Source organism: Haemaphysalis longicornis, unplaced genomic scaffold (assembly GCF_048455015.1).
Source record: "Haemaphysalis longicornis isolate Haplotype H1 unplaced genomic scaffold, Haemaphysalis longicornis Haplotype H1 scaffold_2, whole genome shotgun sequence".
In the NCBI taxonomy this organism is placed as follows: Eukaryota; Metazoa; Arthropoda; class Arachnida; order Ixodida; family Ixodidae; genus Haemaphysalis; species Haemaphysalis longicornis.
The window spans coordinates 92,049,612-92,077,319 of NW_027526295.1; the positions used below are offsets into that span (position 1 = coordinate 92,049,612).

The following is a 27,708-nucleotide window of genomic DNA, read 5'->3' on the forward strand; positions in this document are numbered from 1 at the left end:
ATGCGTCTACCATTGTAGACACAAAAACAGCTCTCCAGAATTTCAAAGCAGCACTTCCCGACAGACCACATCAAAGCATGCATCGCATTGTACTTTTCCCTAAGTGTCCGTGGTCCTGGATGACGAGAAGCGGGTGCATTACTGATGGCTCTAGCCGGTAGCCATCGTCAACCCAAGAATTCACACTACTCTATACTGCGACGAGAGTGGAGACAGCAGTGAAGAACGATGCTCACCATAGAAAGACCTGCATATTCAATCCACCAGATTTAGGCGAAATTCCCAACATGGAGTACGTTTCTGCAAAGTAATGTATAACATCCACCAGAATGCAGCCACACATCTAAGAAACTTCTCAGTTGAAAAACACATTTTCTAGGTCAAGATTCGAACCCGGGACACAGTTTAACCGATGCTGTCGAGCTATCGGCGGAGCTAGCCAGAGGGCTAGTAGTATGTTGCGCGAGGACGAATTGATCAACATCTCGAAGTAGTGAACCTATTTTATCGACCAGATTTAGGGGAAATCCCCTAGGTGGAGGTGCTTTCTGCGAAGAGAAGTTTTACATCCATCACAACGCGTCCATACGGCTTCAAAAGAAAGCTCTCAGCACTCTAAGAAACTTTGCTGTTGAAGAAAAATTTTTCCAGGTCCAGGTTTCGAACTTGGGACCACCGCTGAACCGAAGAAGTGGCTACCTGCTGAGGTAACCAGGAAGATAGTCGTCTGCAGAGCGGGAACGAATTGATCACCAACTCCAAGTGATTGACAGGTGTCAATAGACCAGAATTAGGGGAAATTCCTCATGTGGAGTACGTTTCTGAGACGCAAAATTTGACATTTATCTCAATGCAGCAATACGGCTTCGAAGAAAAGCTATACAGCTTTCTCAGAAACTTGTCGGTGAAGAAAAAGTCGCCCGGCTCCAGGATTCTAATCCGGGACCACCGCTTTCCTTTGTAGCCATTCGGCTGCATTGAGGTGGATATCCAACTTTGCTAAACATCCAAACATCTTTGCTATATAAGCTAAATATCTTGTCAATTTTCACTATATGCCAAAGAGAAAACATTTGTCAGCCCAAGTAAGAAGTCCTCCAAGCAATAACAAGATGGGAGTCAGAGCGGGACTTACACTGCTCATTAGTTACAGCACTCGTTATGAGCCCACTTATGAACGAAACCTCGTGTCACCAATTCCTCGTTCGTTCTAAGCTTCATTTTCCTAAATATATGCGCTACGAACATTTTCCTTTCAACGACATTTACTGACATTGTATTTTGATACTATTTTCGTTAAGCAGACGTTGACCGTTCTGTTAAAAGTTCTGCTACATATCGGATAAATTACATACACAGTATTTCATCGTCCGCATACATGAAAAACTCTTGTGAGAGATCACGGCCAGGAACTTTTTATTTTCTGATTTTTAATAGTAAAGATGGAGACGCCGAGGACCATGACATCAGGATTCATGCAGGTTGCAATAGCAGAGGTAGTGGAAGGCTACATGTAGTTGACCGGTCTGTACTTGATGAATAAGTTTTTCCGGGTTAGCGACTGCCCTCAGGAGAGAGAACGAAAAAACGCAGGAAAACCCAAACACACAAAAACAACAGATTCAAAATGATAACACGCACAACACAGCAACAGTTGTGCGGTTGGGTTTGGGGACATGACACGATGCAAAACATCCGCATTTGCATGTTACTTTTTTAACATTAGATTTGTTTTCTCTTCAATTCAAAACGATGGGAATGAATTGGTTTTTATTTCGCTAGCAACGTGGACAGAAAAAATACTAAAGTACGTGGCGAGCACTCCATCCGAACCATTCGTGTGTCCGAGCTTCGTGCATACCAACACCACAGTGTAAACGCCTTGACTGCCGGCGGGGGGTGACATAGTTTCATCGTGACAAATAACGCTTTAGAAAGAAGTGCGCACAACACATTCATATCCGCTGACACATCGGTGCCCCTCAAAGGCCGACGAAGGTTTTCAATTCGTTTCCCAAAATCTACACGGTGCTCTTGCTGAGTGGAGGGGGTGTTTAAAACTCGCGACAAGTCGGGGCAAAATTTTGATGGTCGCTTAGAAGTCTGAACCACCGTTGAACTCGACAAAATCTCCATCACTGGACGCATAAACTCAATCGTTTCGTTTATCGGATGTGACCCATACTTCGCAGGCACCGGGTGGCGCCACGACGTCACGTAATTATAGGTGAAACATGCGCGTGACGCAACCCCATGTTGAAAAAGACGCCTCGCCTCCCTCGTGCCCATCATTATCATCATGATCATGTTCGATTAAAGCACTTATCAGAGCTGGTCTCGGCCGCTTGTCCTTTCTCCCACATTTTAGTGCCGAAACCCTATTGCTCGACGTTCGGCGAGCTTGCGACGAACCGCCGGGAGAACAGGGAACAACGGACCTCCAGCGGTGAGCCACACCGAGCGGATTTCGGCTTACTTTCGACCGCCTTCTCACCTCTGGGGAACAGAAATAAAGTCACCGTACCCACGAACCCGTCGATAAAGATCGACGTCAGCCGAAGAAGAAGAAGTACTGAGCTAGAACAATTCGTACTGCGCCTTCGCCGACACAAATAAGATGCGCCTTCGCGGCTGCGTACCTGCCGGACTGATCGCGCCGACCTTTGCCCCGTGAGTCCGATCCCCATCCCTATCGACGTCTGCGACGCTGGACTGGACCATGGATGCTCTATACAAAAGGCGGCTGATCGTCCTGAAGCAACTGACCGATGTGATCGGCAAGGCAGAAGACTTGCTTCGTGGGGAGCAACCACCTTTTGGTGAGTGGACCGATCTTCTAAGAACTCTGACTGAACAAAACGAATGCTTGACGGAGATTAACAGAGAATTAGAAAATACAGTGGACATAGTTCATAGCTCATAGTTCATAGTTCATAGTTCGTGGACAAAATACCGTGGACATAGTTCATCGGCGAAAGTTCAACTCGAAATGAAGATCACCCATGCCAAAACTAACCGACAAGCTAGCATAGCGTCCGTCAAAGCACGAATTTGGTCAGACCTCCAACAGCAACGAAAGGGTGAACATATAGATCCGAAAAATACGGAAACACCGAAAGGAAAGAGCAATGTTGGCCCTCCAAATCACAGATGCCAGTACAATCCAGCATTGAATTTGCAAGATACCTTGCCAATGAAGAATGGATGTCTTGGGTGTTCTGCCATGGATTCTTCGTGCCATCTGGCGGACAATGATTGCTCAGAGCACGGTGGGTTTCTCCTGGGTGAAGAGAGACTAGAGCAATCGGTAAACACCGTTGACGATTCGACTGCTGGCTATAAGACACCAAGAATGACAAATGCGGAAGTTGAAGTATCCGACCCCGAGAAATCACAAGAAGCCGACAGCAGCGGGCCATCTGAAGGGCCAGAGAAAAAACCTACTATTTTTCTTGATCATCCGCATAGGTTTCCTAGAGTAAAAGATCGCATCAAGCCTCTGAAATGTCACCATAAAGGCATAAAAGGAACAACCACGCCGGTACAGAATAAATTTAGGAGTGGTTTACTTTGCAACGTGGCACATGTCAGACACAAGCGGCACCAATGGATGCGTTGTGGCAAGATGCAGAGGATGCACAGAGTCGCTAACAGCCCCTGGACGAAAGTGAGAGTTAAACGAAAGCCAGGTCAAAAGGAAACAATGCCTTCGAGTCCAGACTTCTTGAGGCTGCTAAAGACAATACAAACAGCGCAAACTTTTATGAAGAACGGCAAAGCCTACCGGCGAAAAAAGGGTATTGGTGCTACTGGTGAACTCATCGGTTCGATGCCTCTAAGCTACACGCAAGGTTAAGCAGTTGCTCATCGAGGTCAGAGTTCCAAGCTTCGGCTGGCTAACCAGCATCGATTTCATCCGTGGAAGCAGAAGCTGCGAGCTCTCTGACCCTTCTTCCTTCAACGGACTTGAATTCTTGGTACCTTTCAACTGGACTGCTTATCGGCCATGAACTCTGGCACGCCGTGATACTTTTAGCCATCTTCGTGCGGGGGAGGATGTTGAAAAAAAGACGCCTCGCCTCCCTCGTGCCCATCATCATCATGATCATGTTCAATAAAGCACTCTTCAGAACGGGTCTCGGCGGCTTGTCCTTTTTCCCACACCCCGGTGGCGCTTTCGCCTTGGGCCAATCGTGTGAGACCGTGCGGTAAATCTTCCGACTTGCCTCCGGAGGCAGCGTGATCTAGCACCCGGTTAAATACTTATATTGCGCCTCCAATGTACTTGGAGGTTTTTTAGTCTAAACAATGAGGACATATACGGCCAGTGTCCACGGATCTAGGAGCTTGTAACGTTTCTGCCTATATGATACTCTTGGGCATCATCATCATCGTCACCATCATCATCACCAGCCTATCTACGCCCACTGCGGGGCAAAGGCCTCTCCCATTATTCTCCAATTACCTCGGTCCTGTGCCAACTGTGACCAATTTATCCCCGCAAACTTATTGATTTCATATGCCCATCTAACTATCTGCCGCCCCCTGCAGCGCTTGCCTTCTCTAGGGATCCACTCTGTTACCCTTAATGACCAGCGGTTATCTTGCCTTTGCATTACAGGCCCTGCCCACGTCCATTTCTTCTTCCTAATTTCTACTACTATGTCTTTAACACCAGTTTGCTCCCTGACCCACTCCGCTCTCTTCTTGTCCATTAATGTTACACCTATCATTTTCCGCTCCATTGCCCGCAGAGTCATTTTCAATTTAGGTTGAACCCTCTTAGTGAGCCTCCAAGTTTCTGCCCCGTAGGTGAGTACCGGTAGGATGCAGCTGTCATACACTTTCTTCTTCAGCGACAATGGTAGGCTGCTATTCATTATCTGAGAATGTCTGCCATATGCACCCCACCCCATTCTGATCCTCCTAATTATCTCTGCCTCATGGTTGGGATCTGGGGTCACTACTTGGCCTAAGTAGATATATTCGCTTACCACTTCCACTGCCTCCCCACCTATCTCAAACTGCTGTGCTGTCCCGAGGTTATTGATCATTACTTTAGTTTTCTGCATATTAATTTTCAGGCCCACGGTTCTACTCTGTTTGTCCAGTTCGGAAAGCATGCTTTGCAATTCGTCCCCCGAGTTACTTAGCAAGGAAAGGTCATCAGCATATCTGAGGTTACTGAGGTACCTCTTGGGCAAGTATCCTCTTAATCTTTGGCGGGAAGGCTGAGTCGATCGACAAGTACGATATCTTTTCGTAGCCTCTGTTAAGGTGCCCGACGGCGCGTGTCTGTTTGGGTTCGTGACGCCACGTGACATTATGAGCGCAGAAGATGAGCTACGAAGATAAGATGGGCCTCTGAAGAGCGCCGAACTTAGAACTTCCCAAATCGCCAAATACATCGCGCGCTTGACAGGTCAGAGCGTTCACCTCTGCCGTGAGGAAACCCAACATAATGCTTTCTGCGACGTGCAAAACCTGGCTCGGCACCCGGCTGTTCTTTCAAATTTCGACTAGTCAGCCGAGACAGTAAAGCACACAGACGCAATTGACGTATTCTTGGGTGCTATCCTAATGTAATTGCAGAACGGCAGCAATAAGTAATCGGTTACGCAAGCCATGACCTATTCAGCAAACCATGAAAGATTTCAACCTCGAAATGGAGTGCCGAGCCAAAATCTCGCTCATTATTATGCTTCGCTCGTACGTCTATGGAACGCCCTTTTTCATGGGAAATCAGTATTTCGCGCTGTGTTGCCTTGAAATTTCGAATGCCAGTAAGACGATTTTTGGCGGTGCAGCCTGCGCGTGCAGGCTCTCGGCTTCAGCGCCCTCTGCAAATATTGCAGGAAGCAATACAGTGCCGACTGCCTATCACTTGAACTGTAGACACTTCACCATAGGACCCCAATAAAGACAGCGGGTGTTTCAGCATGATGTTGCAAAATCCACCTAGCGGCTTAACAGAAAGTCGACTCTGACTTGCAGAACTTCATCGATCACCTTGAAATACGCGATGTCGCCGAGCCGATGGATTTTAAGCGAAACTTTCTTACTTCTGCCTGGCAAATCCGTTGTCGTGGTGAAAGACTTCAACGCCGTACATACAACAATGTGTCTTTTTGGCGACTCGCTAGAATTACCTATGTGACAAAATTATAAAAGCGTACGCGTCAGGACACATCTCCGGAAATATTCTGCACAATTCGCACAATATAGTAAACAGCATGTTCTGCAGCCCCGCCTTAGAAGCGATGCCATTCACGGCATGCGGGCCTCCCGTGATTTCCAGTGACAAATTACATCCAATGAGACCTGGCGCACTACAGCTGATCATTGCCATACCGGCGAGGGGGTGGCGACAAAGCAGCACACGAAGAAACTGCACGCAAAGAAGACCATCGACTTAACATCACGGCGTCGAAAGGGCATGCGACAAAACAACACGTGACAGAAGCGCATGCGACAGTAGAGCACAGCGACGAAACAGTACAGCGTCAAAACAGCACAGAGAGAGTAGGGCACAATTTCATGAAACGCCTAAGCGGGAAATTGTTTAGATTGTTTATTTATATATACATTATATGACGCAAAACGCTCTCTATGCGTTTCAATCAAAGTTGGGTGGCTATATCTCGGAAAAAATGTCCTAGCTTTAAGTATTACATAATCTAGGATGGTTGAAATGAAAGCGGCCAAGCGAAAGCCGAAATTTGGTAAAACTATTCAGACGCCAAGAGAAAACACAATTAGTTAGAACCACAAAATACATAAAGAAAAGGCAAAAGGTTGGCTTGCGTGAAACTCAAAATGGCTTTTGTTTCTTTTTAAACAGCAACATTTATAGGAATGATCTCTTACACTAATCATTTTTGAAGTACCCCGACAATTTTTGAGAATAATACCAGACTCTAGTATTCAATCAATCAATCAATCAATCAATCAATCAATCAATCAATCAATCAATCAATCAACCAATAAATCAATTAATCAATCAATCACTCCGCCAATCAATCAATCAATCAATCGATCAATCACTTATTAACGTGCCCAGCAACATTTGGGTGCCTATATGCTGGCGCACGGAAACAAAAATGCCCAAACATGATGTGCATAAGGCCGCCCCCCCCAAAAAATATGTTTGTAACAGTAGTGGTTACACACACACGCAGAAAACTATATTTTGAAATAAACGCGTACAAGCGCACACACCCACAAGCCCCCATTCATAGAAAACAATAATGCCCACTACAGAGGCACATCTGACTGAAGTAAACCAGAAAATTAAAAAAGGAATATAAAGAAAAGAACGAAAAGATAGCTATGAAAATTGTGATCTAGGATTATAGTTACTACTACCACCGAAGTGATGGTTGAGGATTTCTATAAACCTATTTTGGACCCTTTCGATAAGCATGTAGTTTGTTTTCTGCGGGCTCTTCCAGACTGATGCGTACCCAAGCTGGGGACGACATATATTTTTGTAGAGCTTGAGAAGAGAATTTGGATCCTTGACCTCCTTCGACGGGTGACAGATAACCCCAAGCGATCAACGATCTCTAGGAGTGATTACCTTAATATCTGAAGAGAAGCTCAGTTTTCTGTCGAAATTGACGCCTAGGTCATTACGTCTAGCACACCCGGTAGTAATTCACCATTGATGTTATTGGAGAACAAGATGTCAGTGTTTCTTGTGTAGGTCATTACTGCATTACTCAGTTTTAGATGTGATGATGAGGAGTTTGTTGCATGAGTACCACTGCGAAAAAGACCAAATTTCTCTCTCAAGAGCGGAACAGCTGGCAGTGTTTTAACCAGGGTGAATGTTTTCACATCATTGGCATATAAAAGAAAATTACAATCATATACTGGAGAGTCATCATTTACAAAAATTGAGCATGTGGCCCGAGAACTGAGCCCTGAGAGACACCACTGGTGGCCTCTTAGGAAAGCGAAGACTGCCCATTTACTCGCACAGCACATGACCTACAACCTAAATAAGTATATATAAGCGATATAAGGGATGGTTGTATATCAAGCTGAAACCTTTTTAATAAGATCTCCAGCAGAAGACATCAAAAGCTTTGCTCAAAGCGAAAGTAGACGTATCAAGTTGGCCTCTCCCTTGCATAGCTTCTGAAGTGTGCAGCATAAAGTTGAGCGAATTGGTAGTGGTCGCTCGCCCCGAAAAAACGCCATGCTGTTCAGGTATTAAAATAGCTTTTATACTGGAAGCGAGTAGTTTATGCAGCATGGACTCAAACAGGTTACTGGTCGCACGTAAAATAGATATTGGTCAGTAGTTCGGAGGGTCCAGTTTTGAACCTGATTTAGATACAGGAACAACGCATGCATTCTTGCAACGAGCGATGAACTTGCCAGTGTTGAGAGAAGTTTCAAATGTACATCTCAAGACTGGAACAAAAATATCACCAAAAGATCTCAGTACTGCAGGAAAAATGCCGTTGTGCCCACGCAAAAGTAACAATTTTAATTTTTTTAGCGCTCTCCAAACAGGACTTTTGGTAACCAACACTGCTGAGCATTTATAGTAACGTAGAGAAAGTTGAGGGGGGAGGGAGCTGTACTTTTTCGCTGTATGTGAAACAAAATTGCTGCTCAAAGGTATTAGAGAGTTTTAGCTGACCGTTTTTGACGCTCCGCTATGCTCCTGACGGCCCCCTAACCACAACCGGAGCGCCAGCGGCAGAAATGCTTTTAGCTAAGCGATAACCGTATGTCCATCGACGGGGAACGATTGGCGTCACTGGGCGTGCCCTGTGCTTGGGCAAACCAAAACGTCATCGCAAGATACGAATTAGAATTTGCTCGCTCAAGTAATGTAAAGTGTCGTTTAGTGCCTACCTTTTTAAAACGATGTAGTCGCTTACATAATGGTTCTAAATTATTTTAAAGAAGCCGATAAACTTTGGAACAGCCAAGACAAGGCTGTCTTTTTCGGCGCTGCATAGAAGGATCCCCGCGCTTCGGTCGACGTTTTTCGCTTTCGTACTAAAGCTTGTTAAGGAGTGTGGCGCCTTTGCCTATTCGGAAGAGCTTTCGCGATTTTGTCGCTCGCGTTTCAACTAAAGAAACGGAGTTCGCGGGAGCGCGCTCACATCTCGCGGTAGCCAAGCTGATATTCCGCACGGTTACGTAAGCTGCCGCGAAGGTCCGCTAAGATGCCCCGGTTAGCGGAGCCGGGCCCCGTTCCTGTATCGCCGCTAGCGCCTTTGCGCGCCACGCATGCGCAATGGCGCTCCCGCTAGCTATCGGAGCGGAGCGGACCGTCAGAAACGGTCAGCTAAAATTCTCTATTGCCAACTTCTGATATTGTCCCGTGTGCTTCGACGCCTTCACCAGATACTCGTTATCCCCGTGGGTGTATGTGCATAGACTGTGGCGTAGTGTACAAACGGACAATCAAAGGAGACGGCGAAGAAGCGTGCTTACTTATGCTTTATTCGCCATATTGATTCTCGTTTGAGCTGACCTAAGCATTTAGTTATGTCACCCCATAAAATCAACATTGCTGAGTGTAGCCAACTTGTGTCTCCATCTGGAAGGTGATTGATTTTTATTGTAAGGATTTAACATGCCGACGCAGCATAGGCGATGAGGCGCGATTCAGGAGCGGGGGGCTCCGGATTAATTTCGACAACCTGGGGATCTTTAACGTCCGCCTAAATATCGTACGCCCGAGCGTTCTTGCTGTTCGCCTCCACCAGAAAAGCGGCGGCTGCGGCCGGGAATTCAACCCGCGTCCCCATGCTGAGCAGTACAGCGCCATTAGCCACTAAGCCACCGCGATGGGGTTTCTGGAACGACGCAACAGTGGTGACAGGAGCTTTCGGTGTCCATGACACCCCCTGACTTCAGCCCTCAAAGACCTCGGATCATAACCACTCCGGTCCATTGGTTCAGCCGATCCGTCCAGCTATATCTTCCGCTGGAACGCGGTGTTCTTTGAGTCGGTACCAGGCCGTCAACACTCCGAGCCGGGAGAGATGGGGCAGGCGGTACCTACGTTCGGGACGTTCTAGTAGTCTCGTGTCCCCACTGCCTCGCATGGGGAAGCCTACGAAGACGTTGAAGACTGGCTTGAACCGTTCGAGTGAGTATCAGCTAATGGAGCGCCCTTCAGAAACTGCAGAACGTTTACTACTGACTCGAGTAGGGCGCGATAGCGTGGTTTGATAACCAGGAAGGAAGCTGCGCTCATGGGACGCCTTTTCCTACCAGGTCACTAATAGCTTTTCAAATGCAAACCGCCGCGACTATGCACAGCGTCTGCTTGACGCGCGTTACCAGAAGCCGAACGATAGCGTTTCAATGTTTGCGGAGGACATCGTCCATCTCTTTCGGCGAGCAGACCCTGATTCGGCGAAAAGCAAGCAAGTGCGCCAACGTATGCATGACAACAAAGAACAGCTGTTCGCCAGTCTCGTGCAGAGTTCACGAGGTCCTGTCGACGAATTGATCCGTGAGGCTACTGCCATCGAGTGGGCTCTAAAGCACCCTTCTCTTCAGTACGACCACATGGCCACCAGGACAACACGACACAAAGGTGTCATGGTGGCCATCCGGTCGAGCATCTCTGCTCTGTTGGACGGGGATGATGATAACCGCCTTCACGACCTCATCCGTGTAGTCATAAGAGAAGAGCGTGCTAAGTGCGGTATCATTCCGTGGGAGAAACTGCACAAGCCTCCGTTGCCAATGTTGTCCGTGCAGAAATTCCCAACACCCTTTCTGTGCCAGGGGCATAGTAGAGTCGCCATCTCTATCTCTTAGATGGCGTCCTATCTCTTATACCTTTCTCTATCCCTGCCATTGCTCACAAAAGGAATAGAACGTCGCTGTCGCTCGTAAAGAAGGAACCTTGCATTTTTCATTCTCATAGCAACGCTGCGAGGAGGAACAGAAGAACGGAACATAATCGTGAACAGCAGGGCCGTAGCCGGTATATTTTTCTCGGGGAAGGGTATTCTTTTTGGTTTTAGGAATTCAGGAGAAGGTTTGCAAAATGGTCACCTCCCCTCGCATACACGCTGCTTTAAAAAAGCGGGCGGTAGAGGATTGAATCACCCAACCCCTACCTCTACCCCTGGCTATGATCCTAGCGAACAGGTTTTTTTTTTTACCGTTAGTTGTTTACTCAATCAATAATTTTTAGCGTCTCAAAACAATCCGCAATAAGCAAACTGCAATAAGCGGATCTTTTACTGACAGTTCTTCTAAAAGCGGGCGACACTGCACTCCAGCAAGATACAACAGATTCGAAAAGATCTCACACGTGGAGTTTTATGGAATAATTTTCGAAGGAGGTGCCCGGGAACATTTGTTTCGGCACCAATTATCCGGGACCATTATTTCCGGAACCATAAGTTCCGGGACCATAGGTTTTGTGGCCACTTGTTCCGAGACCATTTGTTCCTAAACCCGTGTGGAGCCGATACCTATGAGGTTGCCGGAGAGTAGTTAAACTTGCAATATAGGAAAACGAAGTGGTGGCACAAGCAGTCATGAAGCCGCAACGAGTCCTCGAATCTCACGGCTTGTAATGGAATCCGCACAAAAAAAGGGAATTATATGATGCGAGTAAATCTACACAGCCGCAGCTTGACATAGCGAACATGTGCGTGTCCTGCCCGCTAATTGAAGTGATAAAAATGACGGGAGAAACAAGAAAGAAGGGGACCCTTCTTCGGGGTTACGGACATTTCGGTGTCGAAAATTTCGGTACAGGGCATATCGGTGTCGAGATTTCGGTGCAAGGGCATTCCGTTGGACGGACAATTTTATGCGCGGACGGTTCAGTGGAGGACGTCTCGGTGCGGATGTTTTAGTGCAGGGAATATCAAAGGCATTCTTTTAAAGTTTTTTTTTATATTGTGCCGAATTTGGCACGACAATCTGATTTTAACATTCCAGAGTTAGCTTGGGCCGCAATGCGTTTAAATGAACAGTTAACCTAGGTGGTACCTGACCCCGTAAAACCCCATTTCTATAATATCGATTAAACATTACCTTATTTTATTTACATTCAACCTTCAATTGATATTATAGTTTTTGTAAACAGCCATAATCCTTTAATATAAATGTGCCTAAACGGCTTTGATTTAACCTCTTCCTATTTCCATTTTAGTCCAATTTATCTCATATCGCCGCGCCAAAACGCTGCAAAAAAGGAAACGAGGTAGCAAAGGGACCCTGCAGCACTCTTTGAGCATCGCAAGTGGACTTGCGGACGTTTAAATTAAACTGCCAGGAACACCTTAGCCAAACACAACACATGCACGGGAAGTGGTCAACGCGTAAATCGCTGTTAAAGACGCAGAAAAATTATCCGCGCTCTCTTTACGTTTTCTCATTATGCGCCCCTGGCATGTCCTACACGCCGTCATTTAGGCCATGGCTGTCCTATTGGCTGTCGCTGGTCAGCTTTGCGTCTTATTTGTCGAATTTCCTCTGACCGCTCGCCGTCATTGCCGCTGTGTAAAAATATTTTTGATTCCCAAACCTTTACTCATAGTTTTGGCGTTTATTTTGTGTTTTGAGTATGCGTGGATTTCGAGCGACGAACTCAATCTTCCTCTTTCAACGAGACCACTCGACAACAAGCGTCTATTTCTTCATAAACGCCCTACCAGACAGAGCACGCGCTTGCGAGGAGGCAGCCATGCTTGCTGTTTTGTTGACCCAAACCACGTTTCAGAGAAAAGGAGAACACTCACCGGTTTGTCATATATCGAATGCCGCGGAGAAGACGCCGCGAGCTGCCCCTCTCTCCGGAAGAGAGCGCGCAGCTTTCGTAGCGTTGTCCGCGGTTGGGGAGAGAGAGGACAATTAAGCGCGATTGCTCATCACGGGTACTTTCGGTGATATTGAAAGGGGTTTTATAACTCTTGCCTGAGGATAATAATGGAAGATTTAATTTCACCCCAAAATAAATTTCGAGAAGTCGATGGTAAGTGCTGCAGGTTCGCTTTAGGCATGTGTGCATTTCCTTTTCAATATTTTCTCTATCAAATTTATCTTCGCAGCATTAGGTGTCTGTTCTACTTAAAAACTTTCGAACGATCGCTCTTGAATTGGGCACTTATAAACGAGTAGGGAGGAACAGGGCACCGGATGCCAGCCCGCTTGGTGGATGAAGGGGGTGCCACTTGTACTTCTTCAATGTGTAAACAGGGCGTATAACACTGGGAAGACGATTTGCGGAGCTCTTGCTAAACCAGCCTATTGATTTTTTTGTTTCTTTACATACAAGAACGGGAGAAGAGTCTTGGTTGCCAATAATATGTACGACTTGAAGATTCAATTGCCGATGGGGTGACGGAGGGAGAAGAGGTGACTCCTGGAGAGGGGGCGCCGTCGGTACGACCGCATTTCGCGGAAAGATGTAGCGAGCAAGCTTGTTCCTTGAGGGGGAGACAGGGGCCAACAATACTGGTCATTGTGCCCTCGGAGGCTTTTTGGGCGGCTTTTTCTTGGGCATTAGACAGGTTGTCTGAGCTCATGGTAAATGTGCAGCTTTTTTTTGCATCAATGTGGTGAATATTTGACGACCATGAACTCTGCTAGGCCTGTAAGAGTTTCACGGAAAACCGAAAATAATATGACTGATAAAGAAATGTGGGTGAGATTAAAACTTGAAGACGGAGAGCTACTGCGACAATAAATCAAAATGCCAAGAAAGTAAGCGTTTATACATAGAGCGAAGGTTTTTTTGTCCGACCAGTGCGCGCTTTATCAACATTGAGGATGTACAGAAGTTGCGCCTGTTTTCAAAAAGGTCCGTTCTTTCTCCACGAAAATAATCTGACTTGTCCAGGAAAAATAGTGAGTGACTAGAGTGTTTGTGAATTCAGTTTATTGTGACAACGCCACCTACATTGAACTTTTCACACGATTCTAGGCATTTTGTGGGGAGACTGAATGTTCGTAAAGCTGATTTCTTTGTAAAGTGAGAGCGCCTTTTCTTTTAGGAAAATTTTATTAACAAAGCAGTATACCATTCTGAACACCGCAAACTGTCCGAGCTGATTTTCCTGCCGTAAAACGAGCGAATATGAGAAGCAACTTTTATCTGATAAAATAAAACAAGCCTGCGCGAAAGAATTCAAAAATCAGTTGGCTGCATACCAGGGCTTTTCTGGACGAATTATGAATAAAAAATGCTCAAATGATCAATTTCTAAAAAGACTACCAATATCCAAGACGAGATCACGTTTAACTTGTGCTTCTCAATCTATTTTCTTTAGATTCCTTGTCGGTTTGTACCCGGTTTCTGTCCAATTAGAGCCAAGTTCCTCCCATACTAGGGAAAGTTTCTTCTCAGAAAGTCGCTTTTATTGGCAAAAATGAATGTATATAAAAGGTGTACGAAACACCCAAGGGTACGTTAGCTTATCTTTGGAGGTATCGTTTGCACCAAGTGCAAAGTCCAGGTCAGGTTTCTTCTTTTTTAGTTTGTAAATAGAGAAAAAAGCAATCATGTACTCTCCTAGCACAGTGCTTTTGTTTTCTGACCCGCTGTCTCCCACAATGCTGCTGGAGCCCTTAAGTTTTTTGTTGTTGGCTGGACGTCTTTCCAAGTGCAATTCGTCGTTTTGTTAGTTTTTAAATGCGGAGCATTTCTTAGGCTCGCCTTGCCCTGCGTCGTCGATGGCGGCGCCGTCCACACGCTCACTGCGCATGCGCAACTCTCCTCCTTACACCCACAGCTCCGCGATACTACACTATAAAAAAAAATAGTTAGCGGCACCCGGTTTCGATCCCACGACTCTCTGGCCGCAACGGGACGTACGCGGTGCTCTTCCCACTACGCTACAAATCCGGGACAGGAACAAGTGCTACGAACGCGCCTTATGTCCTTGACTCATTCAAACTACGTCAAGAAGCTACTGATACAACGAAGGCACGCGAAGCTGAACGTCAACGGAAACGACGAACTGAAAACTTTAGAGGGGGATGCTGAATTTCCCGTGGGAAAGCTGTGGCGGGAAGCGCCACGAGCCTTGCAGCTCAACCAGACCCGTCCGCAGCGCCTCTGATGCTGATTGCGGCAGGATGCCCCTATGGATTGGCCAACCAAAGAATCCATAACGAGGTAGTTTCGCGTTCAACCACCGTCGTCATATTCCGTTAGGGGAACCGCCGAAGAAGAAGAGGAACGAGAAGACAAAGCTGCGAAGAGGAGGGCGTGTACATTGCTCTCAGCCGGTGCACCAATGTCAACAACCTTTACCTCACCAAAGCTGACGGAGACTACCGATTCTACCACAGAGACAACATCGACAAGAACATGATGGACAAGTTTCGGCGCCTTGAGAACCACCGCCTACTCACCGTAACACAACAGCACTTGCGTGCCTTTGCCACCGGTGTGGACCCGGACGCGGAATTCCCTCTGGCGCTAGTAAAAACCAGATCGCTAACATAACGGCAACACAATGGAACCACACGGAACCGCCACGATGCTTCGCATCCTCATCAGGCTTCCCCACGCGGAAGATGGTGCAATTTTTTTTAACACCTTCGCGTGAGTGCATTTTGGTTTTTTGTTTTCATTTCACCTAAACGATCGATGAGCCGAATTGTTCTTATTAACCTTTTAAAGTTTGCCGCAAACGACTGCCGGGACTTATGAATTACCCGGTCCGGCGTGAGCGGGTCCGGGCCAGAAAAGTTTGTGTTTAAGCACGAGCTTGGCCCAGGAACAATAAAATTCGCGCTACGCGGCGCGAGCCTGGGCTTGGGCTTTCCGGCTGGCCCGGCTCCGTGCAATACACAAAGTAGAGAACTGCATCAGTTGCAATTTCTAGGCCCGTCTCGACCTGAGCCTATGGAGCCGGGGTCGTTCCGAGCCCGCTGAATCTTATACAATCTGCGCGCTATTCTGGCCCGAGCCTGACCAACTTTGAAATATAAGCCAAAGCCAGGCCCGAGCCCGGCAGAATTCAATAAAATAAGCACTAGTCCGCAAGGCTATTCCTAAATATCATCAATATTCCGACAGGCTATAAACACAGAATTGAATAAGTCTGCTGTTAACCTAAAAAGCGTAAACACAAAGCGAATACGGGTAATTTGAATTCAAAGTTCCTTTAAATTTGTACAGAACTTTCAACGACTTTGATAAACTGAATTAGAAGCTGTAATTTAATATGTCGTGGAACTTTATTTACCACATAATTTTCCAGTCTTCGAAATCAAGGCACACCGAGGATACTTTAACGTGACCCTGCAACACTTTTTGGAACGTAGCCACCCTACGCACCCAGTACTTTGATTGTGGAGTCGCAATGCATCTCGTCCAAAAATAACTGCTCTGTGCCCCTCAGATAACCAGGAAACTCACTCAAAAGTTTTTATCTTTCCTGGTCTTTACGATCTTCCACCGCTCCAATTACGTCATTTATTTATTTAGTCAATATACCCGCAAGGCCCCAGGGGCATTAGTGAGGGGAGTAGTACATGAGTAGTACAACACAAAGAAAAAGGACAAACATAAGACAACATTGCAACGCCTGTACAAGACCAAAGCAAAAAGATATTTAGGGTCATGTAGCGGCTTTTGGCCGGTTTTTCTTCAGTTGTAGGAATGAGTGCTTTTTGATAGCAGCGTTAAAATAAAGAAAAAAAGCAAATACGGAAGACGCACATGGTGCGGCAAGCAAATAAGGAAGGGCTGCTCCATGCTAGAGATAACTGTAGCTTTCACAGTTCTTCCAGACGCGGAGTAAAGAAAGAAAGTGTTTATCGAAAGTTTGTCAGAGTCCCTCTGAATGATGCAAGTAGATAATTTGTTAACAATGAAATTTTTCAAAAGATATTGCGCGTGTTGTTGTTACATTACTTTCAGAAATTTTAGCAGACGATGCGTCCGATTTTACTACTTCATTGTTGTCTTTTCCTCTAAGATGGCAGCATTAATTTATCTGAGCGTCCGTTCTTTCTGGCCTTAAATTATGGTTTTCTGAAAAAAATGTTACGCAAAGAAATCGTGGTCTCTCATTCGTAAATTGGTTCTTCAAACTCTGCATACCGTGAACAGTCCAGATCACGTTTGTTCTCTTTGTTTTAGTTTGAAAAGCAAAAGGAAACGACCAACATGTCGTAATCTGTAGCTGGAGTGCCCTCGTTTTCTGGCCCGCTCTCTACAACTATGCTTATTAGTGCCAGACATTATTTTATTGATTTGGATGCTTTCTATACGCATTCAACTTTTTATCATACATATTTATGTCAGGGTAGTGGATTTGCAATTCACTTCTTTTTGTTTTCACTTAACCTGAGAGATCAAGGAGAAAACTTTTTGTTGTCAACAATTTCCAACTTTCGGCACAGGATTGCCGGGCCGCCGGCGAAAAAAATTGTGCTTGAAGCGAGAGCCCAGCCCGGGCCCGAGAAAAGGTGTATTACCAGACCCTACACTGGCCAGCGAGTACACTATGCAAGGCTAGCTCGCTATACTACCACACTCATCTATTTTAGTGCTTTGCTTATGCGGTGTGCTGTTCTGTCGAGGGCTCTTTCGGTGCCGTGTTCTTCTCCCGGGGGCGCTTTTGTCGGTTTGCTATTCTGATGATGTGCTCTTCGGTAGGGTGCTGTTTTGCAGCGTGCCCTTTCTTCGCGTGCTCATCCGTCGGAATACCACAGGCGAGGCACCTCCAACAAACTGAAATAAACATTCTTATTCCCCTCCTTACGTCACGTGCCGAGAGGAAGCGGAGCGTAGCAGCCACAAATATCATCGCGTGGCAAAGTCGAACCGCAATCAAGTTGATGAATTCTTCATCCGGCCAATTTTGCCGTGACATTGAGCTACTACGCTAACCACTGGCAGCGCTACGACCTTCACGGGAAAGCTCAAAAAGTAGTCGTACGTTGGAAAAGCAGCCATGACAGCAGAACAAGGCTGAACATACATGCACATGCAAAGTGGAGCAGTGAATGCCGAGTATACAAAATGGCTGGAAACTGTCCCTTACATTTCAGTTGCTATACGATACAGCTATCCAGAACACAGCCTATATGACTCGGCTTGAACTTGTGTAAAGAAAGCAGCTGACTACGATTGTTCAGGCCATACTGTAGCACGTAGAACACAACCGCAACGACGAAGTCCAAGCATGCCACAGCCTGTGAAGCAGGCCCGGCAGCTTTTTTCAGTTCGTACAGTAGACCCGCAGCTCCAGACGCCCAACCCTGCGACATCCGATGAGAACTGCACCCAGGGAAATTCCTGTGGATTTAGACCGTACTTTGTCTACACCGACTCAGTGAGAAGCTTCTGAGACGGTATCTTGTACATCGGTGGTAGCAGGACCTCATAACGACGCATGCAGACAGAAATTGTTCACGCTGTTCGAGTCAAGCCGCATAAGAGTCTTGGTAACAGCGAATATGTTCTAAGTAGAGCCTCGCGGTCTGCCTAGCGGTGTCACTAATGGGCAGAGTTCTGCAACTACGGCCATAGTGTGCCCCAGCCACAACGGGGGGGAAGCGGCCCAATCAATGTGTGCCCGGGTCGCAGAGGGTTGATGGTCGGCGCACGTCTTTTCGACAATTACTCTTAGAACGCTGCTGGCGCGACCGGCATTAGGAGCTCTCCAGAAAACAGAAGCGCTCGCGAAGTGCAACTCACGAGCTTTTAAACGGGGGTGCCGAAGCAAACCGCCAAAATTCAGTAACATCGACAAAAGTCACGTGGACAAAATTACATTTTGCGGCAAAGCCAGCTTTCCGGTAAATTCTCCGTAGATGTTTATCCAATGTATAGATAATATAAAATTGCTAATTTGTAAATTCCTGTTTCTTTGGACGATTTTTTATCTGCGCCTAACAACGCTGGTAGTACTTTTTCACAAAACAGAAGGGCACTGAATTTCAGTTTTTGGACGTTCGTTTTATTTAGGCATGATTTCGATACTCTCATAGATGGTGGCTATGATCACAAAATCTTCTCTTTGTTTCCTTTCCAGCGCCTGGGCGCGACGGCCGATCTGTTTTTTGTCTAGTCAGACGGGGTTTTATATTCACGCGGTGTGCCACGCCGGTGATCATCTGCTCCAGACAAAAGACTTCACGCGGTATTTACTAGTCTAGACCTGTATACGTTTAGTGAGCAGTATTCTTGATCTATTTGTACACTTGGGTAAAGCATAGCACCGGGAGATCAATGATCGCGCCGCAAAATCCGCAGCATTCCGGATGCCGAGGCTCGAGTGTACGTGGTGCTTTGTTCACAACTTCGTTTTCGCTTGTGTCCTTGTTTCTTGGAACACTGAGCGAGAGAGAAGGCTTTTTATTGTAAAAGCTCGAGAGTTCTGCGGCGTTTGCAGTCGCCTACGTGATTATTTGCTAGGAATCGGGAATGAGGGGAAAATAGGCCCTAGAAAAAGGAGGGCAGAGACAAAAAAAAAAAAAAACACTGGCGTGGCTTAACGTGTTTGATGGACTATTGTGTAAATTTTGTCCCAGAATTGACATTTTGAATTGTGACCAATGTCCTCCAAATAAGCACACTTTTTAGAGCCTGGCGCTGCTTTGAGGGGCAAGTTCATAGTCCCAAGATAGTCTTCAAATTTACCGGGCCTTGATCTAGGCGTTCAATATCTTTATAAAACAGGATCTTGGTGAAACTACGCCACATATTCTAATAAAATGTGTTCAACGGTTTCTAAAGAACAACAGAGTTCGCTGTACGGGTTGGTCGTCAGTCCGAGGTGAAAATGGTAACTGTTGGTGCAAGCCGAGTTGTCGTTGGCGATGTTATAATGTCTCTAGGCTACAAGGGAGAGGTCTTGGTAGTCTTGAATTCAACTCCCAGTCAATCGAGTTCAAAAAGACATCGTTATTTGGTTGGCTACAGCATAGCCGGCTTCTGTGTTTTTGTAAGCAACACTTTACTGTATTTTCTGTGGTTAAGACCAATACGTGCCGATTGCTTCATCGGCTTTGTGATTTCCAGTAATACCACCGTGGCCGGGTATCCATTGTAATTTTACACTGTCCAGCAATGCAAGCGAGGTGGTCAAGGTAGGAGATATCGGAGTTTACGGTATGGTGGGGGGAAGACCTGCTCCTCTTTGACAAAACTTGCAGAGCTGCCTAAGAGTCTGCCAAGACGCTCCACTGAGGCGGCTCGTGGCACAAGACGCAAAATTATTGCTTTTGTAAGGGCATAGAGCTCAGCCGCTGTAGATGACATTGGTCGCTACAGACAAAATGAAAACATTTCACTAGTAATAGGCACGTACATTACAGGTGAAGCGCTCTGCGTGGACGACGATCCCTCAGTAAATATGTGAGTTCCAGCAGAAGCATTTTCTACATGTATTCTGGCACTATATGTAGTATTTCAGTATGGGAAATTGTCTTCTTGGGACAAATTCTATTGATGCGACACTGCATTTGTAAAGGAGTAACTTTGCAAGGAGGAAAATGGGGAGGCATTATTTCTTTGGGCTCGCTTGCAATTACGGAGGTATACTCTCAATGGCGTGGACGAATTCAGATCTCGAGCAGCTTGAGGTTACTCAACTTATGAAGGAATTTTTTGAGTGAAGCTGATGCCTCAGGTGCGCACGGAGTCTTCTGTTCCTTAACCACGTCAAACAGAAAAAAACATGACTCTGCAAGGGTTCTGAAGGACGAAGATCGCTTCGGAAGGCCTAGACAGATGCCCAAATTGTTGTTACTTGCTGCCTCTTGACTGTTCCTCCTCGTGTCGGATATACGTTGCACGATAGGGAGGCTGTACCTCAGCAAACCATCCACGGAGCTGGTTTGCAGCATACCATTGAATGGCAATCCCTGCTCCAGCGTGGAAGCTGCTTACCGCTGCGGGAAATGACCGTCCACGAACAGTCGGAATCCTGAGCCCTGTCCTCAAATGGACCAGCGTAGATCACCGACGAGCTTGCGGACTATGGGCCGGCCAACAGTGCATGCGGGCGTCCTTGGGTGCAGACAGGCGATCACCCATCAACAGGCGGATTGTGGCAAGCGAGAGAGAATCGACGTTTACTGAGCCCTTAAACAAGGCGTGCGCGCGTAGGCACCAGATTTGTTGGCTACCTAGTCACGAGCCGTATATGGTTCCAGTAACTCATATGCCCTGGCCACCAGCCCGAACTGAGGGTCAAGGTTGGGGCTGAACAGCAAGGTCTTCTATCGCTCGACGGGGATGGGGACAGAAGTTGGCGTTGGGAAGGGGGGTCTTGATTTTGATGCTCTACCTTATGATTTGCGCGAGAGTGCCTTTTGTCTCCTTGTAAAACGGGCACAAGCTGTCACGGTCGGTGAGGTACATCTTGTTCAGGTGCACGGGATGCGCTATCGAACCACTTGCTTGCGAGGAAATATCGTCTGCTGTCGTCTGTCCATCTGCGGATGCGGACCGGGATGCCTGCATTGCTCGTTGCGGTTCGTTTGGAATATGTCTTTGTACCTTGTGGCAGGGTGCGGTAGCGAGTCCTCAGCACGGATTGACATTTCCCGGGCGTGATGGTCTCAACGAGGTCGCCTTCCACCTGCGAGTAAGCCGGGATGCACACGAGCTTGGTCGCTCGTCCCCGCGATATGTGTTTAGAATGGCTTGTGCTGTTGGAGAAAATCTCCCTCTCCGCTGCGCACGTATGCCATCTTAGAATTGGTTACTACGGTCTTCGCCTCCGGCGTAGCTAGGGAGTGGGTCACGGGCACCTCTTCTGCTTCGACCGCGTCCATCGTGCACACCAATGCGCTGGTGAGCAGCTTGTCCATGGTGGCTACGACCACCACGTTGCCTTCGTGTCGTGTTTTGGGAGCGAAGCGTCGACGTAGAGTAGCCGAGGGTCCTTTTCCAGCTGCCGGGCCAGAGCTTTGGCCCGCGCCAATCGCCTGTGCTCATGCCTTCCCTTTTGCATGTTAGTACGGAGTGGTTAAATGTCGATTGCTCCTTTCCACTTCTTGGGGAGCGCGGTGTATGGCTGTGGTTCGTTCTGCCATCCGATATTTCTCAGGACGGCCCGGCCGTGCTACGTCTTGCTCAGCCGAATTCGTTGGGTCGACAAGTGAGCCTCGGTCAGCTCTTCCGCGGTGCTGAGCGTGCCCGTGTCCATCACACGTTGCGTCAACCAGTACATCGGCATGCCCATGGTGGTATTTGTTGCTTTTCTCCAGGGTTGCGTTGAGCGCTTCCCGGTCCGCATGTGTCAGCCGGAGGTAAGGGGCCGTGTAAGCGATGCGCTACTCGGCTAAAGCCCGCAGCAGGCACAAGACGCCTTCTTCCTTGAGTCGTCTGTTGATGTTATCAACTATTCTCATCATGCTCGTATCTGGTCCGACATGTTCTTCTTATTTCTCACAGCTCCCCTCGCCTTGCCGCCGCTTCGAGGCAAGAGGCCCAGATTCGGCTCTGCTCCATCGGCTTGATCAGCGTGCCGTCGATGGAGATGGTCATGTTTGGCTGCGCCTCCTTCTTCGGTGTGCCCGGTTGCACCATAATCAGCTTCGATATCTGTTAAGCGCAGAGGGCGGTCGTTGCCCCTCCCTGCAGCAGGTCCTCCTCCCAGGCGTCTGAAGCCGCGCGATTCATTCATACCATCATGTCTTCGGCGTAGATGGCGCCGTCCACGCCTTCGATTTGCTAGAGTAGTTCACGTAGCGGGAGGACGGCAGTTTTAAAAGCAGAAGCAACACTACCGACCCCTGTGGGGTGCCCCTGTCTCCGAGTTCCACTGGCTCCAATCGTTCCTTCCCTATTGTTATCGTTGCGGTCCTCTTGGTGAGAAAGTCCGTGATATAGCCGAATGTTTTGCGGCCGCATCCCATCTTCCTTAGGTTCTCCAGAACGCTCACGTGAGACGCGTCGTCAGACGTCTAGTGAGAGTATCCCCCTGGGTGCGTTTTTCTGGCTCGCTTGGCTACCAGTTCGGTGAACTGGACGAGGATGTCCTGGATGCTCAGGTGTTGCCGGAACCCGTACATAATCACCAGCAGCTGGTCCGTCTCGTCCATGTTCACTTGAAATCTTCTGAGAACCAGGCGCTTCACGACCTTGCCCATGCAGGACGTGAGCGAGATGTGGCACATATTCTTTATCACTGGCTTTCTAGGCTTCGTTTCGAAACGTGCCTCGGCCTCTTCCCATTCAGCAGGCAATCAGGAGCACTCCCAGGCCCTGTTAATGTGACCCAGGCACCCCTGCCCCGCCGCGCTGTTCATGTTCCCGCGCAGCTTGTACGTAGTACCATCCGTTGCGGGCGCACTCTTCTGTTGCTCTTGTCTATGGCTGAGAGGAGCTGCACGATGATGAATAGCTGGTCCAGACTTGAGTGTTCGGACCATTGTACTTATCGGGTATCGGGTAGTGGCCATTTTGAGTCTTGAGGTAAGTCTTCTCGAGTTCTCTCAGCAGCCGCTGCCCGCCCCGTCGTAAGCGTTGGGCACCTTGGTCAGATTACTGGTGCTCGCAGTCTTGCTTCTGAGCCGGTCGATCAGTTGCCAGAGCAGGCACCAGGTCTTGCGCGCGGACAGCTTGCCCTGCAGTCTGTCACACGCAGTCAGCCAGTTTTCCTGGCTGAGCTTGCTAGCATAGTCAGGTATGCCCTTGTTCAGGACCGCGATTCGTTTCACTAGCTCCTTGTTGTGACATATCCGATAATGACAGCCATCTGACCACTCATACAATGAATGAGTAATTTCCATGAGTGAAACTTAAGCGCAAAATTTTTCACAGGGACGAGAAAGGGAACGACACAGGCGCTTGTATAAAACAATGTATAAAATATTGTATAAAAAATTGTATAAAACATTGTATAAAACAATGAGTAATTGTTTTATACAACGATCAAATTATTAAGATTGCAGTTAGGTTAATCTGGGCTTTTGTTTTGTCTTCCCTTGAGCCACTGCTGCCTATGATTGCAAGCATTTTGGAGGTTGTTAAATATCACCATCATCTGTTCAGAAGAGGAAGAAGACCAGCTCGTCGCAGCGTGAGCACGAGATTGGTTCGGGCAGCTATAAAAAGAATACACGTGGTTCCCCGGCCTCTCGCGTATTTACAAGTGGTGCCGTGAGCAGGATATCTATCTCAATGCAATGAACGCCAACAACCTGCCTTGGAGCAGCGGAGAAAACGGCGGAGTCGGAGCAGCTGATCGACCTGGTTTAGACAACGAGGAGGCTACCGCGGAAATCAATGGGATCCGACGAGCTGACTGAAACGTAAGCGAGCTTCAGACAACCACCTTCCAAGATGAGCAGAGATTGTAACCAAGAAAAGAAACGCTTTAAGGTTGCAAATAACGTAGCTCATCAACGCCACCGAACAGCAAATAAGAGAAGGAGCCGAAAGAAGGGCGCTTTGCTCTACGCAAGCACAGATCAAGGGGCTAGAAGCACGGCTAAAAGAAGCAAAAAACCAAACAAAGCAGTGGTAATGTACGAAGGTGAAGACAGTGAATTTGAGAGGAGAATTGAATAAGACATGAAGATATTGGCTATTCTATCAAAGCTTGAAATAAGCATTGCGGAGTCCATAACGAGCAGCGTGAATGCACAGGCTAACAACCAGAAATTAGCACGAAGCACTGAGCACAACGCCAGGCCAGATGGCATCAAGCTGGACAAGCTTCCAAAGCTGAAGCCTATAGAGTTCAATACAAGTCATCAGTTCACGAGAGGCCTAGCATGAGTAATGCCCAGACGTTCAACTACTTAACGGCTTCATTAGTGCAAGGCAGCGGCTACAATAGAAGGACTGTAGTTTTCCGCTGAGAAGTACTATAACCACGCAATACAGTTATCGGAGGACATGCTCGGAAGGCATGAAAGATCACCGGATCAACACATGACCGAACTGCTAAACCGTCCAAAGGTAAAGTCAGCGAGGGGTACCAAAGAGCTAAGAAAGCTATTCCAAGCCGTACAAGTGAACACGCTCGCCCTGGACTCACTGAATAGAAAACCCTAGTTGTATGCCCCAATGCAAGTGCCAGTGCTGGACTGGATTGGAGTTTTATCGCACATAAGCAACTAGGGCAATCATACGCCAAACAGGGGGTAGTGTGTTTACTTTTGTGTAATTGCCTATTTTTAGAACAGTTTGAGCTTGTTTAAGAGTTTAGCATCTTTAAGAAAACTAACAAGGGAGGACATTTCAACAAAGGCATACTCTCGTATGAGTAAGCTAGGATGAAAAGGGATTTGTTGTCTCTAAAACTGCAGAAAATGTTTTTTTCCTGATTGCCCCAAATTTCGCACAAGAGAGTATGATTTACTAATAGATCTTCGTCACATCCTTTACATCTTGGTTTATCTTGTTTCATCCGGAGAATGTTATGTGTCACATGAGTGTGTCCAAAGCGAAGGCGGCGTAAAATGATTTCTGTGAGGTGATCTTCATGTCTGCCCGTTTTCCTGTTTTCTATAGTGGTTTTAACCATGTGCAGTTTGTTGTTAGTTTCAGTATCCCATAAGGACTGCCATGTGGCTGCGAGTTTACTTCGTTAACGTTCATGCAGTCGCGGTGAGGAATGTTTACTTTAGTTATCGTTTCATTACTGGCCTGTGCGCCGCCTCAGTCGGATCTCTCATTTCCAATAATTCCCCTGTGGCTAGGAACCCAGCAGAATAAAATTTTGTGTCCGAGAGCTTCGGCTTTTATTACATCGCGTATTATATATCCTACTACAGGCTGGGAAGCATTTTTGTAACTCAGTGCTGTGATGGCGCTTAGCGGGCCTGTGTAGATAATACTGTCTTTAATTTTTTTATTTTATTATTATTTTTACAGCCACAATACTAGCGCAACAATCCGCTTTGAAAATAGAGGCACATTGAGGTAGCTTGACCCCTTTTCCCATTTCCTTTGCAATACTGCCGCCCCAACGTAGCTTGATGTGTTTGAACCGTCTGTGTAAAAAGGTGTGTGGTCTTTATAATTTTTGTTGAGTGCTAAAAACTCCTGCGTGATATGTTCACCTGGTGTTTTGGTTTTTTGAAACTGTGTTAGTGTAAAGTGACATACAGTAGGAAAAGTATACCAAAGTGGTGGTTGGTAATGTATCTGGTTCAATTTCAGGTAACGCATCTAATATAATCAGCTCTTCGAATTTTTCTTTGAACCGAAGAAGTAATGATTTAATTGCTTGGGGTTTGTTAATAAACAGTGTCCTTGACAAATATTTTGTGACTATGGGGTAACACAGATGTTTTGGTAGACAACGGATCTTTAGGATGTATGAGCATGTCAGCATATATCTTCTGTCTGCGTGTGGTTGTTCATTTATTTCGACGTAAATAACGGTGATGGGTGATGTTTTATATGCCTCAGACGAGAGATGTAGACGTAAATTGTCGACTGAGTTTGATCGTTTCAAATAAGATTTTCTGGCTGAGCCATCTATAATGCCGCCATTATCCAAGCAGGAGCGTACAACAGAGCGGTAAATATGTAAAAGGCAGGCGCTGTCTGAACGCCAGTGTTATCGGGACAGGACTTTAAGTATGTTTAGAGCTCTGTTTGCTTTCTTTTTCAACATATTGATGTGAGGCACGAAAGTGATTTTTCTGTCAAATATTATGCCAAGAAATTTGTTTTCGTTTTTTATGGGTAAGTCGATTTCCTTGAGGTGTAGATTGGGATTGGTCTTTGCAACTCGTTTGAGTGAAAAGGGAATAGCGACGCTGTTGTGTGGTGAGATCTGAAAACCGTTTCTGTCCGCCCATGTTCTTAGTCTATTTATAGTTAACCGTAATTGTCTCTCGCATATTACTCAATTGGAACATGTGCAAGCTATTTGGAGATCATCAACATAAAAAGAATACATAATAGACTTCGGAAATATTTTCGATATACAGTTCATTTTTTACAAAAAACAGTGTTGTGCTTAAAATACACCCCTGAGGGACTCCGTTTTCCTTTACATAGTTCTTTGAGAAAGGTGAGCCTAGGCGCACTTGAAATAAACGGTGTTCCATAAAGTCGTTCATGAACTTCAGCATTCAACGGATGCCTAATTCTACTAAATTGTGCAGGATTCCAAATCTCCATGTGGTATCGTACGCCTTCTCAAGCTCGAAAACGACAGCAAGGCAATGTTGTTTGTGTATAAATGCTTTTCGTATAGTATTTTCGAGGCGGACAAGATGGTCAGTTATTGAGCATGGTTTTTGAAACCCGCATTGATAAACATAGATAAGTTGGTTTGATTTTAGAACAAAGCTTAAGCTGGTATTTATGATATGTTCGAACGTTTTGGTATGACAGCTGGTAATAGCAATAGGTCCGTAACTTCTGGGAGAGGTTGGTGGCTTCCAGGTTTTAAGAGTACTACAAAAAATGCTTTTTTGCGACCTTTTGGCATTCTTCCAAATACCCAAATTTTGTTACAAAACTTCAAGAGTGCTTCAACAGATGGACCCGAGAGATGTGCAAGCATTTCGTAATGTATTTCATCTGGTCCGGGGGAGGTCTTCTTGTAGACCAACAGAGCTCTTTTAGTTCTTGAAGTGTAATTAAACTGTTGTATAGTACGTTTGTTCTACCATATGTTGCAAGTCTTTATTTTTGTGTCGTGGTTTTGTACTTCAAGAACTCTTCAGTGTAATGTGCAGAACTTCAAACTCTGGAGAAGTGTTCCCCCAGTATATCTGCCTGCTCTGTTATGCTGGTCTGTACAACTGCTGCAGTTAACAGGA

The 27,708-nt window shown here is 46.6% G+C and overlaps 1 protein-coding gene across 1 annotated transcript in view; it reads right to left on the minus strand.

The window, feature by feature from the left end:
• Window positions 1-21,783, minus strand: part of LOC144168160 (uncharacterized) — a 29,697-nt gene extending 7,914 nt beyond the window's left edge. The window contains exons 1-3 of the mRNA XM_077697202.1: window positions 21,655-21,783; window positions 21,470-21,551; window positions 21,258-21,405 (exon numbers count right to left, since the gene is read on the minus strand). Of these exons, the coding sequence (XP_077553328.1) occupies window positions 21,258-21,405; window positions 21,470-21,551; window positions 21,655-21,783 (359 nt within the window). The remainder of the gene's footprint in view (window positions 1-21,257; window positions 21,406-21,469; window positions 21,552-21,654) is intronic.
• Window positions 21,784-27,708: the final 5,925 nt, after the last annotated feature.